This window comes from Palaemon carinicauda, chromosome 22, assembly GCF_036898095.1.
Source record: "Palaemon carinicauda isolate YSFRI2023 chromosome 22, ASM3689809v2, whole genome shotgun sequence".
In the NCBI taxonomy this organism is placed as follows: Eukaryota; Metazoa; Arthropoda; class Malacostraca; order Decapoda; family Palaemonidae; genus Palaemon; species Palaemon carinicauda.
The window spans coordinates 59,537,328-59,552,367 of NC_090746.1; the positions used below are offsets into that span (position 1 = coordinate 59,537,328).

General features: G+C 43.5%; 1 protein-coding gene across 6 annotated transcripts in view; it reads right to left on the reverse strand.

Moving 5' to 3' along the window:
* The window catches only part of Wdr59 (WD repeat domain 59), a 312,153-nt gene that overhangs the window by 13,680 nt on the left and 283,433 nt on the right, over positions 1 to 15,040 (reverse strand). For all 6 annotated transcript variants that reach the window (XR_011039436.1, XM_068346284.1, XM_068346280.1 and 3 more), the window contains one exon: positions 515 to 597. Coding sequence is in view for 5 of the 6 variants with exons in the window: in XM_068346284.1 (XP_068202385.1) it covers positions 515 to 597 (83 nt within the window). In the remaining variant the exon portion in view is untranslated. The remainder of the gene's footprint in view (positions 1 to 514; positions 598 to 15,040) is intronic.

A 15,040-nucleotide genomic window follows, 5' to 3' on the forward strand; every position in this document is an offset into this window, starting at 1 on the left:
TACAACTCCTCTAATTTCATTCAAATCTTGAACTATTGTAGCAAGGGTATAACAAGTACAGTAATTGTCACTTAAATTACACAGCTAAGATATGAAAAAAAATCTACTACCTTATACCTTTATCACATAGGAAAGAACATACAAAGTCCAATCACAAATGCCAAGGAGAAAAGCAGAACTTGAAAAATGGAAACACTAATAAAGGAGTGCACTGTACAACAAGTCCACTTTAGCAATGATATTTGATAAATAGTCAGTATATTTCTCCAGCCTGGCAGAGGATTACTCAGTTATAAGACAACTGTTCTCAAATTTAACCCAGTCTCTTGACTAAAAGTAATAGTAACCAATACTATAAGAATAGTTAAAAAAAATAATTTCTGGTATAAATCTAATAGCATTGCAATACTATCACCATCTCAAAATGCATAAATATTTCAATATGAAAGTTATAAATATATTAATTTCTGAAATATCAAGAAGAGAAAAGGACCTATGTCACCAATAAACCTACCTGTTATGTCTCACTACACACAAGTCCCATCCATCAAGACTTGTATTGATGCCATGAATGGTATTATAGGGAGATCCACCAGTCTGAAATACAAATGGGACATAACGTCTTAATCATAATGTTTTACTCATTCACTTGATTAAGATAATGAAATAAATATGACCTATTTAAGTATATGACAAGTAAGCAATGTACTGTATGTCCCTAACTACTTGGTAATACAAACCTGAGTTTTGCAGCTCATTATAACGTAATAAGTATCATTAGGAAATATCTTACTCAAATACTAATAAAAGCCAAAGTCTTTAAGCATACTTTTAGAAAAATAACATCTCTCACTCTAGATTATCATTACCTTAGTACAGTATAAGGGTTAATTCTTAGTGTTAACAAACAGGAACAAGAACTCTCAGCAGGGAGACTACTTTTAACAAAGCCACTCAGACGTTAACAAGTATCAAATATTTGGGATTCTGAAATATAACAAATTCTTAGTAATTTGCATTTTACCTAGTTATACTTACCATGAACCTCATTCATTGGAGAGTCCTGGGATACTCCCACTTTCAACCAGAAAAATCTGGATAGGCCTCCTCCAAAACCCTACACCTCCAGGTCCCTCGATAAGACCCGAGGTCAACTCTAGCCTTGACTGGGCCCACGAACCCCATAACAGTTCTGTTGATACACCCCTTACTACCCACCTGTGGGATCTTGCGGGGAAGGTAAGGCGCAGTAACAGGTATGTGGTTCGTGGTAAGTATAGCTAAGAAAAATACAAATTACTAAGAATTTGTCCTTTGTTAACATGTGGTATACAGTACTTCCATGAACCCACACCATAACAGACTCATGCTTAGGAAGAGGGGAAAGATGACACAAGTGACAAAGGGAGACTGAAGGGGGAAAGGAGGGCATCTGGATACACACTGAACCAACAACCCAAACCAAAAAACATGACCATACCCATGTTGGGAAGGTCAAAAATGAAGGTTCACACTTACCAATGCCGGTTGATGCTCCAACGCGGTCGTGAGGTGGGGAGAGGGATAGGGAAGGATACACTCTATCACTTTTACCATTCAGTACGGAGTATGATCGTACTTAGTCACAGATAGATGCGCTGCTGTGCAACCACGACCCAGCCAATCTTGAATTGGTCGAGGGATTTTACCGTGCAGTCCTTTAGATTGTCAGACATAAAGGTAGACTGTCTCTTACACATGCCCATCCTCAAGACTTGACTGACTGCCATATTCCTGGAGAATGCCAAAGAAGTGCCAATACCCCTGATCTCGTGGGGCTTTGTTGATTTCAGCGGGGTGGTACCCGTCGATTAGTAGGCCCTCCTGATCGTTTTCCATAACGAAAACGGGATGGTGTTCTTAGAGATTGACTTCCTAATCCTTCCCGTGGGAACGAAAGGCTTTTGATGGCAGGAAGTAGCCTCAGTGTCTGATCAAGGTATTCAATCACGGCCCTAACAGACAAAGGAGACGGTCCATGACATCTCTGGATTTTGGGAAATAACTCCTTAAACTTGGGGTATGCTACTGCGCAGATCTCATTTTCGCCACGAAGAAGGAAACAAAGCGGAAGGTCAGCTCTTTCCACACCTTCGTAAGACAGGCCATGTATCTCGCTGACCCTTTCGGCCGAGGCTAGGGCAAGAAGGAACACTATCTTCAATGTCAGGTCCCTGTCCAGGAGGTCTTCGAAAGGTTCAGATGGGGGTCTCTTCAAGGCATCGAACACTCTGGTCACGTTCCGGAGTGGGACGTGACCAGAGAGGGGGTATGACTGCTTGAAGCTCTTCAAGACCATGGAGAGGCGTTTTGAGGTGTTCAAGTTTATCCTTTTCAGCAGGAACACTTGTCCCAAGGCAGCCTGAATCTCCTTCACCAGCTGGATAGAGGGGCCTATTTCTATCCTAAGGTACAGTAGGATATCAGCTAACTGAGGGATCGAGGCCTTCAGTAGCTTGATCTTCTTCTGTTTGCACCACTTACCAAACGTTGCCCATTTCGCTTGGTAGATGGCCGCCGATGAACTTGGATAGCCTGTCATCTACACGAAAGTCCTTATAAAGAAGCCCTTCTGCCCCAGGAGGCACTAGATAACCACCACCCATAAAGGAAGAGGTTTTTCAGCCTGTCGTGGAGCCTATTAAAGTAGGGCTGCTGTATAAAGTCTTTCCTAAGCCGAAGAGGCCACAGTTGTTCTACTACCAACTCCAGGTCCAGAAACCCATCCTTATCTGGCCACCATGGTGCCACCAGCATGACGCTGGCGCCCTTTGCCTCCTGTAGCCTGTTCAGTACTTGTCGCAGCACACTGAAGGGAGGGAAGATGTATGAGTCTAGGCGGTCCTACGGGTGCTGGAAGGGGTCCTCCATGATGGCTGCAGGGTCCAGAACTGGCGAACAGAAAACCGGGAGCTTTGCACAGTATTGAGCTTCGTTGCGAAGAGGTCTAGGGAGGGAGAGCCCCCCATGGCTATTAACTGATTTGCTATGACCGGGTGGAGGGACCCTTCCGTGCTGATCACCTGGCCCTTCCTACTGAGCCCGTCCGCCAGCAAGTTCCTTCTTCCTGGAATGATTCTTGCTGTCACAGCCAGCCCCAAGTCTGCGGCCCACCACAGGATTTCTTCTGTCAGGTTGCAGAGTGGACGAGAATTGAGGCCCCTTTTCTTCACATAAGCTACCCCCATAGCGTTATCGCACATTCAGGCTACTGCCCTCCCTGTGACCAGACCTTCCAGTGACTTAAGTGCTTCTGGACCACCCGAAGTTCCAGCTAGATGTCCAGAATCTTCTCCACGGGGGATCCAAATCCCTGACCGGTGCTACTCGATTAGGTGAGCCCCAAATCCTCCTTGGATGGTTCTATAAACAACACGAGTTTTCCATAGGAAAACTCTCTTCAGTGTTTTCCTCAAAAGTCCGTTCACCACTGGAGAGCCTCCCTGGTTGACTGGTACGGGGGAAACTTGCCGAGGACTTTCCCTGCCGGCAGAAGTCTTGCTGCGGACAACCCACTAGACTGGTCATAATTTGATCCTGCCCTAAGGCAACAACTTCTGCAGGGACACCAGGTATCCCACCAGGGGAGCCGAGATCCTCAAAAGGACTGGGCGGCCAACTATACCAAGCCTGTTGAGCTTCAACCCCACTGGAAACGTCCTGGCTAAAGTTGTACAAATTTCCATCCCAAGGTACTCCTTCATTGCTAGGAACATCTGGGACTTCAAGTTGATCACAATTCCAAGTTCTTTGCAGTGCGTCATAAGTTCGTCCTAATGCTTTAACAAGACTTCCCTTGAGGAGGAGAGTAACAACCAGTCGTTCAGATACTGCAGAAGTCTGATCCTCTTCCTGCGGGCCCACTATAGCTATTAACTGATTTGCTATACAGTGAACCCTCGCTACTTCGCGGTTCGACCATCGCGGATTCACCACTTCGCGGATTTTTTTCATAACCCATATATATACAGTAATATATATATATATATATATATATATATATATATATATATATATATATATATATATGTATGCATGTATTTATGTATATATGTAGGTATGTATATGTGTATACATATATATATATATATATATATATATATATATATATATATATATATATATATATATATATATATATATACACACACACACACACACACACATATATATATATATATATATATATATATATATATATATATATACATATATATATATATATATATATATATATATATATATATATACATATATATCTAAAGTAGGAAGATGTGATGTAGTTCTAAGGGAAAAGTATGGGAAATATGTCTGGGTAATAAGCAAAGCTCTACATCCAGTTTGTTTCTTCATTAGGATCAGAGATAAATGTAAACAAAACATTGGTTGCCATTTTTTATCGTGCTTTTTAGCATGTTTAGGAAATGCATGATATAAAATCACCTTTAATATTTGTGCCTGTTTTAGTTTAGGGTACTGTAGTACATACATTAAGTGTTCTGTACATTAAAGGGTAGTTTGTTAACAGTACTACGTACAAGGGAAGGTTTTAAAAGTCTGAATATACATGTTGAATAAATAGGTAAATATGGTGTCACTACTTCGCGGATTTTCACCTATCGCGGCCGCGTCTGGAACCTATCTACCGCGATAAACGAGGGTTCACTGTAACCGGGTGGAGGGACCATCCCGTGCTGCTGAGCTCGTCCGCCAGCACGTTCCTTCTTCCTAGAATGATTCTTCCTGTCTGCGGCCCACTCAAGGATTTTTTCTGTTAGGTTGCAGAGTGGACGAGAATTGAGGCTCCCCTGTTTCTTCACGTAAGCTAACCATAGCGTTATCGCATATTAGGGCTACTGCCCTCCCTGCGACCAGACCTTACAGTGACTGAAGTGCCTTCTAGACCACCTGAAGTTCCAGCTCGATGTCCAGAGCCTTCTCCTTGGGGGGTCCAAATCCCTGACTGAAGCTACTCGATTAGGTGAGCCCCCAACCCTCCTTGGATGCATCTATAAATGAAAGGCGCTTCAGAGGAGGATTCCATAGTGAGACTCCCTTCAGTGATTTTCTTAGATCCATTCACCACTGGAGAGCTTCCTTGGGGGAAACTTGCCAAGGACTTTCGATGCCGACAGAACTGTCTTGCTGCATACATCCCAATGGACTGGTCATAATTTGATCCTGCCCTGATGCACCAACTTCTCCAGAGACACCAGGTGTCCCACCAGGCGCTGCCAGTCCATGAGGGGTGCTGGGGATCCCCAAAGGACCAGGCGGGCGACTTTAACCAGCCTGTCAGGCTTCTACCCCGCCGGAAATGCCCTGGCTACATTTATATAAATTTCCATCCCAAGGTACACATTCAGAGTCTGAAGGGGAGGGGTGCCTCTAGTCATATCATTTCCTGGGGAAGCGACTGTTATGGGGGTAGCGGCTGGCGGAGGCTCTCGGGCGGGAGGAGGAAGGAGCAGACAGGGCCCCACAGAGGAGGGCCATGTTGCTGAGGAACACCCATTCAGCATTGGTCAGGAGGGCAGGTTAGGTGGATGAGCCGGTCTGGGGAGAGGGTCTCCAGCGCGATGAGAAGAATACTTAAGAGGCCCTGTAGAGCACCATGTCTTGATTGGCCTTGCCCCACTTCTAGAGGGTCTCTTTCACCAGGTTTTATGGGAAGAGGGAATCTCCTGCAACCGACACATTCGTGAGGAGGCGGCTGAGCCTCCCTGTCCGGCATCTTCTTAGGCAGCCGGGACAGCATGGTGTCCCTCCTTTGTAGGCCCCAGTTGGCCCATTGGGTTACAGCCTGGACCATCAGGTAGTTTACTGCTCTGCCTTCCTACAGCACAAGTTCCTGAAAATGCTCCCTCATAGCAAATGTGGACACCCCTGCTGTCCATAGGTCCAGCCAGGATACTGCCTGGCCAGCCGACCAGGCCCAGGCTTGCATAGACATGGCTTTCTGTAATAAGAAGTTTAGGCCTCCACTCAACATCCTGTCTTTCTAATAACCTGGGGGGAGGTCCTCTACCAATCTCTGTCTCATTAGGAGGGCTCCCGTAGCGTTGAGGCCTCTGACGAGGGAGTTTTTCGGTCCAGTGATGGCCCTGTCTAGGCTGGTGAAGGGTTATGAGGTGGCCTGAGACAAGGGCAGGGTCAAGGGTAGGCGAGCTTCTAGTGGGGCATCTGACAAAATGTGTAACTGCGAGGTGACCTGCAGACCGAGCAGAGGAGGCGGGTCTGGAAGGCCGTTGTACCGGCGCATCAAGGAGACGATCCTCTGGAAGACGGACGTCTGGTCCTCCACTGGTCTGGAGGAATCTTCTTTCGAGGCGTCTCCGCAAACACTAGGTTCCCCCACAAGATGAAGACTTCCTTGGTGGCAGCGAAGAGGGTGGAGCAGAACGGTTCCAGGAGTGGGAACCGAATTGCAAATGGCGTCTGCTGAAAGAGTCCCTGGGCCGGAAGGGTTGGGTTAAGAGTGGTGTCGACTGCGGAGGTTTGAGGCAGGGTGGACGGAGCATAGCGGGAACCAGCGAGAAGTTTCTCTGCTACCGGGAAGAGGAGAGTCTGCGAGCCGAACTGGAACAGTCGTGGCGACACCGGCAACTTCCTCTCCTGCTGCGATGATGGCGACTGCAGCTGGTTGGCAAAATCCTGCCCTTTGTTTATGACAAGGACCTCCAACGCCTCCTGTCCCGATGACTAGCACCAACGCAATGTTTCCTGATGGGGGGAGATAATCTCAAGTGAGAAAGACCTGGGATGTTCTCTCTTCCTGCCCCGCTGATATCCCTCCTTCCTGTGAGGCAAAGAGACTTCTCTCGGACAGGGGACATGGGCTGTTCGGCTGAGTGCCTCTTACTCCACGACAACAAATGGGACCCTTGGTCCACTAAAAGTGACAAACTGCTGGTGGAGGAAGGCCGGAGAGGCTGCACGTCTCTCTAGGGAGGGGTGAAGTGAGTACTTGACTAAGAGCACGGCTGCCAGTCTTGGGAACTCAGGAAGTCTCATGAAATGGAGAAGGTCCAGGGGTGTTCGGAGCGGCCACATAGTCCCTAGGCGAGACGACAGGCAGCAGTGATGGTGCATGGTCTGAGGCAGCCACATAGACCAGTAGCGAGGTGGCGGGTAGCAAAGATGACGCTTGGCCCGGAGTAGCGACGCGGTCTAACAGTAAGGTGGAACACGTGGCTCCTGCCATCCTCAACAAAACTTCTGCCCCACCAAGGGAGTCCCCCCCACACCCAAACTAAGCCAAAACTGCATAGAGAATGGGTTCGTCGGACATCTCTGAAAAAACCGCTGAAGTCTCTGCCACAGAAGTAGCCCCCGATTCACAGTGCTCAGAGGATCACCTGACAGAGAAGGAGAAGGCCCGAGAAGAGCGAGATTCAAACTGGCCAAGGCGCTGGACGTGGCCCTGGAATCCTGCGTTTTTTCAATGGTGACCAGGCCTTCTTCGACTTCTTTCTCTTGGTGGCCATAAGCTTCCAATGAAAGTCAGGCCAGTTCACTTGGGATACATGCCTTCCTAAAAACAAAGCTGACCCCCCCCCCACAATAAGCATGGATAGGTAGTAGGTTGGCCAGGCCTTTGACTGGCCAGACAGTATTACATTGGATCCTTCTCTCTGGTTACGGTTCTTTCCCTTTGCCTACACAGGTATGGAATAGTCTGACCTATTCTTTATAGATACTCCTCTGTCCTCATACACCCGACAACACTGAATTTCCAGAAAATTCTTCTTCATCCAAGGGGTTAACTACAGCAATGTAATTGTTCAGTGGCTACTTTCCTCTTGGTAAGGGTAGAAGAGACTCTTCAGCTGTGGTAAGCAGCTCTTCTAAGAGGTCACTCCAAAATCAAAACCATTGTTCTCTAGTCTTGGGTAGTGCCATAGCCTCTGTACCATGGTCTTCCACTGTCTTGGGTTAGAGTTCTCTTGTTTGAGGGTACACTCAGGCACACTGTTCTATCTAGTTTCTCTTCCTCTTGTTTTGTTAAAGTTTTTATAGTTTATATTGGAAATATTTATTTTAATGTTACTATTCTTAAAATATTTTATTTTTCCTTGTTTCCTTTTCTCATTGGGCTATTTTCCCATTTGGGGCCCCTGGCCTTATAGCATCCTGCTTTGCCAACTAGGGTTGTAGCTTAGCATTTAACAATAATAATAATAATCTATACCGAGGTGCAAAAGAAAAGGACCACAAGATTTCCCGTTCGCACCTGGACACCAACACTGAACACGCTCACTTTCCATGCTGAATGGCAACACACAACCAACACATACTGTACACACATGAAAACAAAGTATCATACACAACACGCGGAATGAGACACTAGTAATTAAATCTGGTATGAAACAGGAGAGAAGACCGCATGGTATGGAAGACCAGGACTGTAATGGGATTCCTGGACTGTGTCAAGCCCCAAGTTGACCTAGGGTCATATCTGGGCACCTGGAGGGGTAGGGAGTTGGGGGGAGGACTATCCTGATTTTTTGGGTCGAAACTGGGAGAATCCCAGGACTCTCCTATGAATGTGATTCATGGAAGTATATCGCATCAAAACAACTGTAAGTGTAAACATATATGGTAACCTTTGATAAGATATTTACACAATAAACATAAGGGGCTCACTCTAAGATTATTAACTAAAGAAATTTGCTATTAATCCCACCAATCATATAGATGATAAATTCATGGTCAGAATGTCTCCAGATGGGCATTCTGATGTCTTACAAACAGAGGAAGCAAACTATCTAAGATAAAACTGTTTACATAAACATTCATAACCCATCAATAGGTCATAACTATCCTCATTATTTCAAGTAGATTAGCTTAAGAACTAAGGGATAGGAAGTTGCAACTTAATATATGAATAGTAGGTTTGTACACAATATATTTTATTTTGAGAGGGAAAATTAATTCATATCAAACTCATTAATCAACAAGAGCTAAAATCCCAAATGAGAATGGGGGATAAGCATACAAAGGCTCCAACCTGTGTTATGGTCATATGGATCCAGTAGATGTCTTGGTCATAAAACAAATCCAAATTATAATCAGGGGTATTGAAAGGAATAAAAATGTTTTTACTTGAAGTACAGCATATAAAAAAAGCTACAGCAATATACTAACCTTTTATGTGAGATGTTTGATATCTCTTTATCCCAAAGGATAAAGTCTCTTAAAAATAGATGATGAATGAACAAGGGTGATTGGAATTAGAGGAAGATATGAGCAATAAGAATCATTACATCTTCCACCACATGGCAAATCTTGACTTGTTATGACTAACATAAAAATATGCAAAGATTAACGGACAACTCTACGTACCTGTTAGTCATATCCGCTCCCTATGGCTTTGCACCTACCTCCAGTCATAACTTCAAGAATGTCTATGTATAAAATCTAACTAACGAAAGATATGTGTGTTACTGAATCCCTCCCCTTTTCCATCTAAAACTGGATATTTGATCAGTATATTTTTTGCTCCATTCTTGAGTCATAAGGATTTCTGAACTACTTTGATCAGGGCAACAAAGTGTATGAAGTTAAGTGACTACTTCTGAATGTTATAGATGGGAATCTGAAGACTGAAGTTAAAAGGTTGTCACAGCAGTCCTTGTTGAAATGATCATTAGTTCCACTAACAATTCCTTCACCAAATTCTCAGACAAGTCCGAGTTTAAAGCGTTCAGATCATTGGGTACCAAGTTCAAGGAAAAATGTAGACATTTCCTGGAAGTATCTAAATTCCTCATGAAGTGGATCAGGAGGTAGAAGAGCATTCCTATATGAGGGATAGATATACTGCCCAGTGAATGAATCAGACTTTAGACTCAGGATACCTAAGGTGAATACTTTACCTTATAAGCAGGTGTCTGAAATCCAATTTTTCCAATTTATGATGGACAGGAACTTCCACAGGATCCTTTGTTTAATTCAGCAAGGAACAGCATAAGCGCTGGAGTTGTTCTAAGAATACTCTCAGTCATTCAAAAGCTATAAGACTGTGCTGAAAATGTATTTGGTACATGTAGTGAGTGCACCCTCCAAGGCTTTGCTATCAGTGTTGGAAAACAACCTCCAGGAAAAAATTTTGGGGCAGATGCTCCCTTTAGACGAAGGCTGTATGACTCGAGACTCTAGTCCATCACCTCAGCAATAAAAAACTATCTTTGATGGCAAACTAATACTTCTCATTATCCTTCTTTGAAAACTCAACCCCAAAACAATGTCTTACATCATATAACAAGACAATTTTTTTCTTTTTTTTTTTTTGGTGTAACTGGAATGGTAGAAGACAAGGGTGTACCGAGAATAGTTGGGTAAAATCTTCAGACCTATTCAGGTTCACATGGGCATCAATATCATAAAGGATGATATACAATTCCTTTCAGATGATACTAAATATAACAAAGGATGTAAAAGGTCTTCAAAGGAAATATTAGAGAGGAAAAAGGGAGAAATTGCATTTATAAGGGTACAGGTAGTTATTTATTCAACTCCAATTCCAATATGACTAATGTATGCTGTATACTCACTCAGTGTCCTTTCCTTTAAATTTTCTTTTATCTTTTCTTCACATTTGGGAATTTCTACTCAGTGGAGCAATTTAGAAGTTAAATGCCTTCTGAGTACTTTCCACAGGATTACTCTTAGGCAACAATCTAGCAGAATATGGTAATACTGTTGAAATTTATAAATAGCCAGTTGAAGAAGAAATAAGTAGATTTGCATATGCATTCATTTATTTGCAACTGAATATAGGAATCGATCTGCAGTCTTACAGACTTTAAGACGAAGAGCAGACAATTAAAGAAGAATGGTGTAATATTAGGAACATATGTCAGTCAGTTGTTAGTGAAGTCTTGAGACAAGCAATTACAAGAAGAAAGCCATGAATATCAACTGATACAAAGACAGAAATTGATCGTTGAAAGTCTTTGAGGAAGTAATGAAAATTACAAGGTAGAGCATGGTAAGTATTCCAGTATTGATAGTGAGGTCATATTCCAGTATTGATAGTGAGGTCATAAGAAAAGCCAGGAATGACTGGAGAGAATATTTAGACAGTAAAGCAGATGAAGCTGACAAAGCTATGAATTCAGGAAGTGGTTATGGTGTAAGAATCGCTCATAGAATTATTAATGAAATCTTGACGGGGGCAAGGAAGAAGCATATACTGTACCTATCAAAAAGATAGATGGATCTGTTATAACAACAGAAGATGAAGAAAGACAATGTTCCCCTAGTGAGGTTATGAATAGGAGATATGAAGGGAACAATTTGATTGATATACCTGAAGCTGATGAAGACCTTGATGCGCCCATGAATGAATTCAGTGTTTTAAGTCAAAGCTATCTTCAAAACACTAAAGAGATGGAAAGCCCCTGAATATAATGGAATAATTGCCGAGTCGATACTGGCCGAAAATGAAGTGATTCCCAGACTACTTACAAGATTATTTTGTAGAATATGGAATGAAGAAGCAAAACCTGATGAATGGGAGTTACGAATCCTAACCTAACCTAGAGTGTTGATGAAAATGACAAAAAAAGGAGACCTGATTGATTGCAATAATAACAGAGGCATAACACTTATGAAAATATATAGTATGCTTATTCTAAAGAGACAGGAGAGAAAGATTGATGAAAAGCAAAGAGATGAACAAGCAGGATTTAGAAAAGGTATAAGTTGCAGAACAAATTTTCATTTTGAGACATGTTGTACAACAATGCGTATAATATAGAAATCAATGTTTGATGGCATTTGTGGACTAAGAAAAAGCCTTTGATAACGTGCACAGGCCAATTTTGTGGAGAGTCCTGCGTTATTAGGGAATTACTCTTAAATGTGGTATTTTTATTATAAAACTAATTTTTAAATATACTTACCTGGTAGTTACATATATATAGCTTAAATCCCGCGTTTCGTCGCGCGCACGGCAGAAATTCAAATTTTGCGGCAATTGCCACCATAACAGTAGGTGGTCATACATGAGCGCCATCTCTCATAGGTTACCAGAACTATTCCCAACATTTCTCAAAAATTCCATGTCCCTGTTTTCAGAGGGGAGGAGGGAGGGCCCTTTTATATATGTAACTACCAGGTAAGTACATACATACATACATATACCAAGGCACTTCCCCCAATTTTGGGACCTCTACTCTCTACGTTCCTCCAGCCTAACAAGGGACTCAACCGAGTTCAGCTGGTACTGCTAGGGTGCCACAGCCCACCCTCCCACATTATCCACCACAGATGAAGCTTCATAATGCTGAATCCCCTACTGCTGCTACCTCCGCGGTCATCTAAGGCATCGGAGGCAGCAGCAGGGCCTACCGGAACTGCGTCACAATCGCTCGCCATTCATTCCTATTTCTAGCACGCTCTCTTGCCTCTCTCACATCTATCCTCCTATCACCCAGAGCTTTCTTCACTCCATCCATCCACCCAAACCTTGGCCTTCCTCTTGTACTTCTCCCATCAACTTTTGCATTCATCACCTTCTTTAGCAGACAGCCATTTTCCATTCTCTCAACATGGCCAAACCACCTCAACACATTCATATCCACTCTAGCTGCTAACTCATTTCTTACACCCGTTCTCACTCTCACCACTTCGTTCCTAACCCTATCTTACTTGAGATACACCAGCCATACTCCTTAGACACTTCATCTCAAACACATTCAATTTCTGTCTCTCCGTCACTTTCATTCCCCACAACTCCGATCCATACATCACAGTTGGTACAATCACTTTCTCATATAAAACTCTTTTTACATTCATGCCCAACCCTCTATTTTTTACTACTCCCTTAACTGCCCCCAACACTTTGCAACCTTCATTCACTCTCTGACGTACATCTGCTTCCACTCCACCATTTGCTGCAACAACAGACCCCAAGTACTTAAACTGATCCACTTCCTCAAGTAACTCTCCATTCAACATGACATTCAACCTTGCACCACCTTCCCTTCTCGTACATCTCATAACCTTACTCTTACCCACATTAACTCTCAACTTCCTTCTTTCACACACACTTCCAAATTCTGTCACTAATCGGCCAAGCTTCTCTTCTGTGTCTGCAACCAGTACAGTATCATCCGCAAACAACAACTGATTTACCTCCCATTCATGGTCATTCTCGTCTACCAGTTTTAATCCTCGTCCAAGCACTCGAGCATTCACCTCTCTCACCACTCCATCAACATACAAGTTAAACAACCACGGTGACATCACACATCCCTGTCTCAGCCCCACTCTCACCGGAAACCAATCACTCACTTCATTTCCTATCCTAACACATGTAAGGTAAGTATATTTAAAAATTAATTTTATAATAAAAATACCATTTTTAAATATGTAACTTCCCTGGTAGTTACATATATATAGGTGATTGACACCATTGGTGGCGGGTAGAAAACCTCATCCCATCGGGAATTCGTATAATTATTAATAGCTACAATTAGTAGTACCAATAATCTGGTTCTTACCTGATAAGGAAGTTGGCTTCAAAGTTATCCTGCCTCATTTCACCTGCATTCCTTTAGAGACTCAGCAATCCACCCAGGGTGCTGTAAAAGTCTCTGTGGGGCTGCCACAAGGTCCTTGACCTTAGCATGGCTAGACCTCCACCCCTGCTAACCTGGCATAGCCATGGATACTGAATCTGACCACCTACTCCAAAACTAAAAACACACACCATAAAAAACTAACTTGACTTGCATCCCAGACTGTGGAAGGCTGCAATAACCTTCACAGACAACCTGTGAACACAAGTACAAGAAAAAGGCAAGGGTATATATAAAAAAGGTTATAGGGAAGAGGCAGTAGACCCTTCTCCAACTACGACGCCGGAAGTAATGTACGGACCCAGGGAACAGCAATCCTCATACTGGGTCTGGACATCTTTGAGATAACAGTCTGCGAAGATTGATTTACTTCGCCAGAAAGTAGCCTCCAGAATTGACTTCATTGACTTATTGCGCTTGTAAGCCATAGAAGTTGCAACAGCTCTAACCTCATGAGGTTTCACCTTAAGGATTGGGAAACTTCTTTCCTCACAATTCTGGTGAGCTTCCCTTATCAAATCCTTGATGAAAAAAGCTTGGGCATTCTTTAATAATGGCAAAGAGGGCTTTTTAACTGAGCACCAGAGGTTGTCTGTTTGTCCTCTCGGGTTTTTGGATGTGTGCAGATAAAATTTCAGAGCTCTGACTGGACAAAGGCCTCTCTCCTTCTCCCGTCCAACTAAGTGAGATAGCCCTGGGATGGTAAAAGATCTAGGCCAAGGTGGAGAAGGATTCTCGTTTTTCGCGAGAAAGCCCAGCTGAAGGGAGCAAACTGCATTGTCTCCATTAAAGCCCACCTTCTTGCTGATGGCTTGTAACTCTCCTACCCTTTTTGCTGTAGCCAATGCAACTAGGAAAAGGGTCTTTTTGGTAAGATCCTTCCAAGACGCCTTGTCCAAGGGTTCAAACCTACTTGAGGTTAAAAAGTCCAGGACTACATCCAGGTTCCAAGAGGGGGTTGGATTGTCCTTTCTCTTAGTAGTCTCAAAAGATCTAATGAGATCTGAGAGATCCTTGTTACCTGACATGTCAATGTGTCGGTAACGAAAGACGGAGGCTAGCATGCTGCGGTAACCCTTGATGGTAAGCACAGCCAGCTTCTCTTTTGTTCGCAAAAACAGAAAATCTGCTAAATTGGCTATAGAGGTACAGGTAGAGGAAAGCTTGTTATTCCTGCACCATACTCTAAATATGTCCCACTTGGATTGGTAAACCCTAATACTGTAGTGGATGTCCTTCTAGCTCCGGCGATAGCTCGTGCAGCATCCCTTGAAAAGCCCTTCGCTCTTGCCAGCTTTTCGATGGTCGAAAGGCAGTCAGATTAAGAGCGAGGAGATTCTGATGGTACCTCTCTAAGTGAGGTTGTTTGAGTAGATCGCTCCGATTTGGTAACGTTCTGGGGGTATCTACCA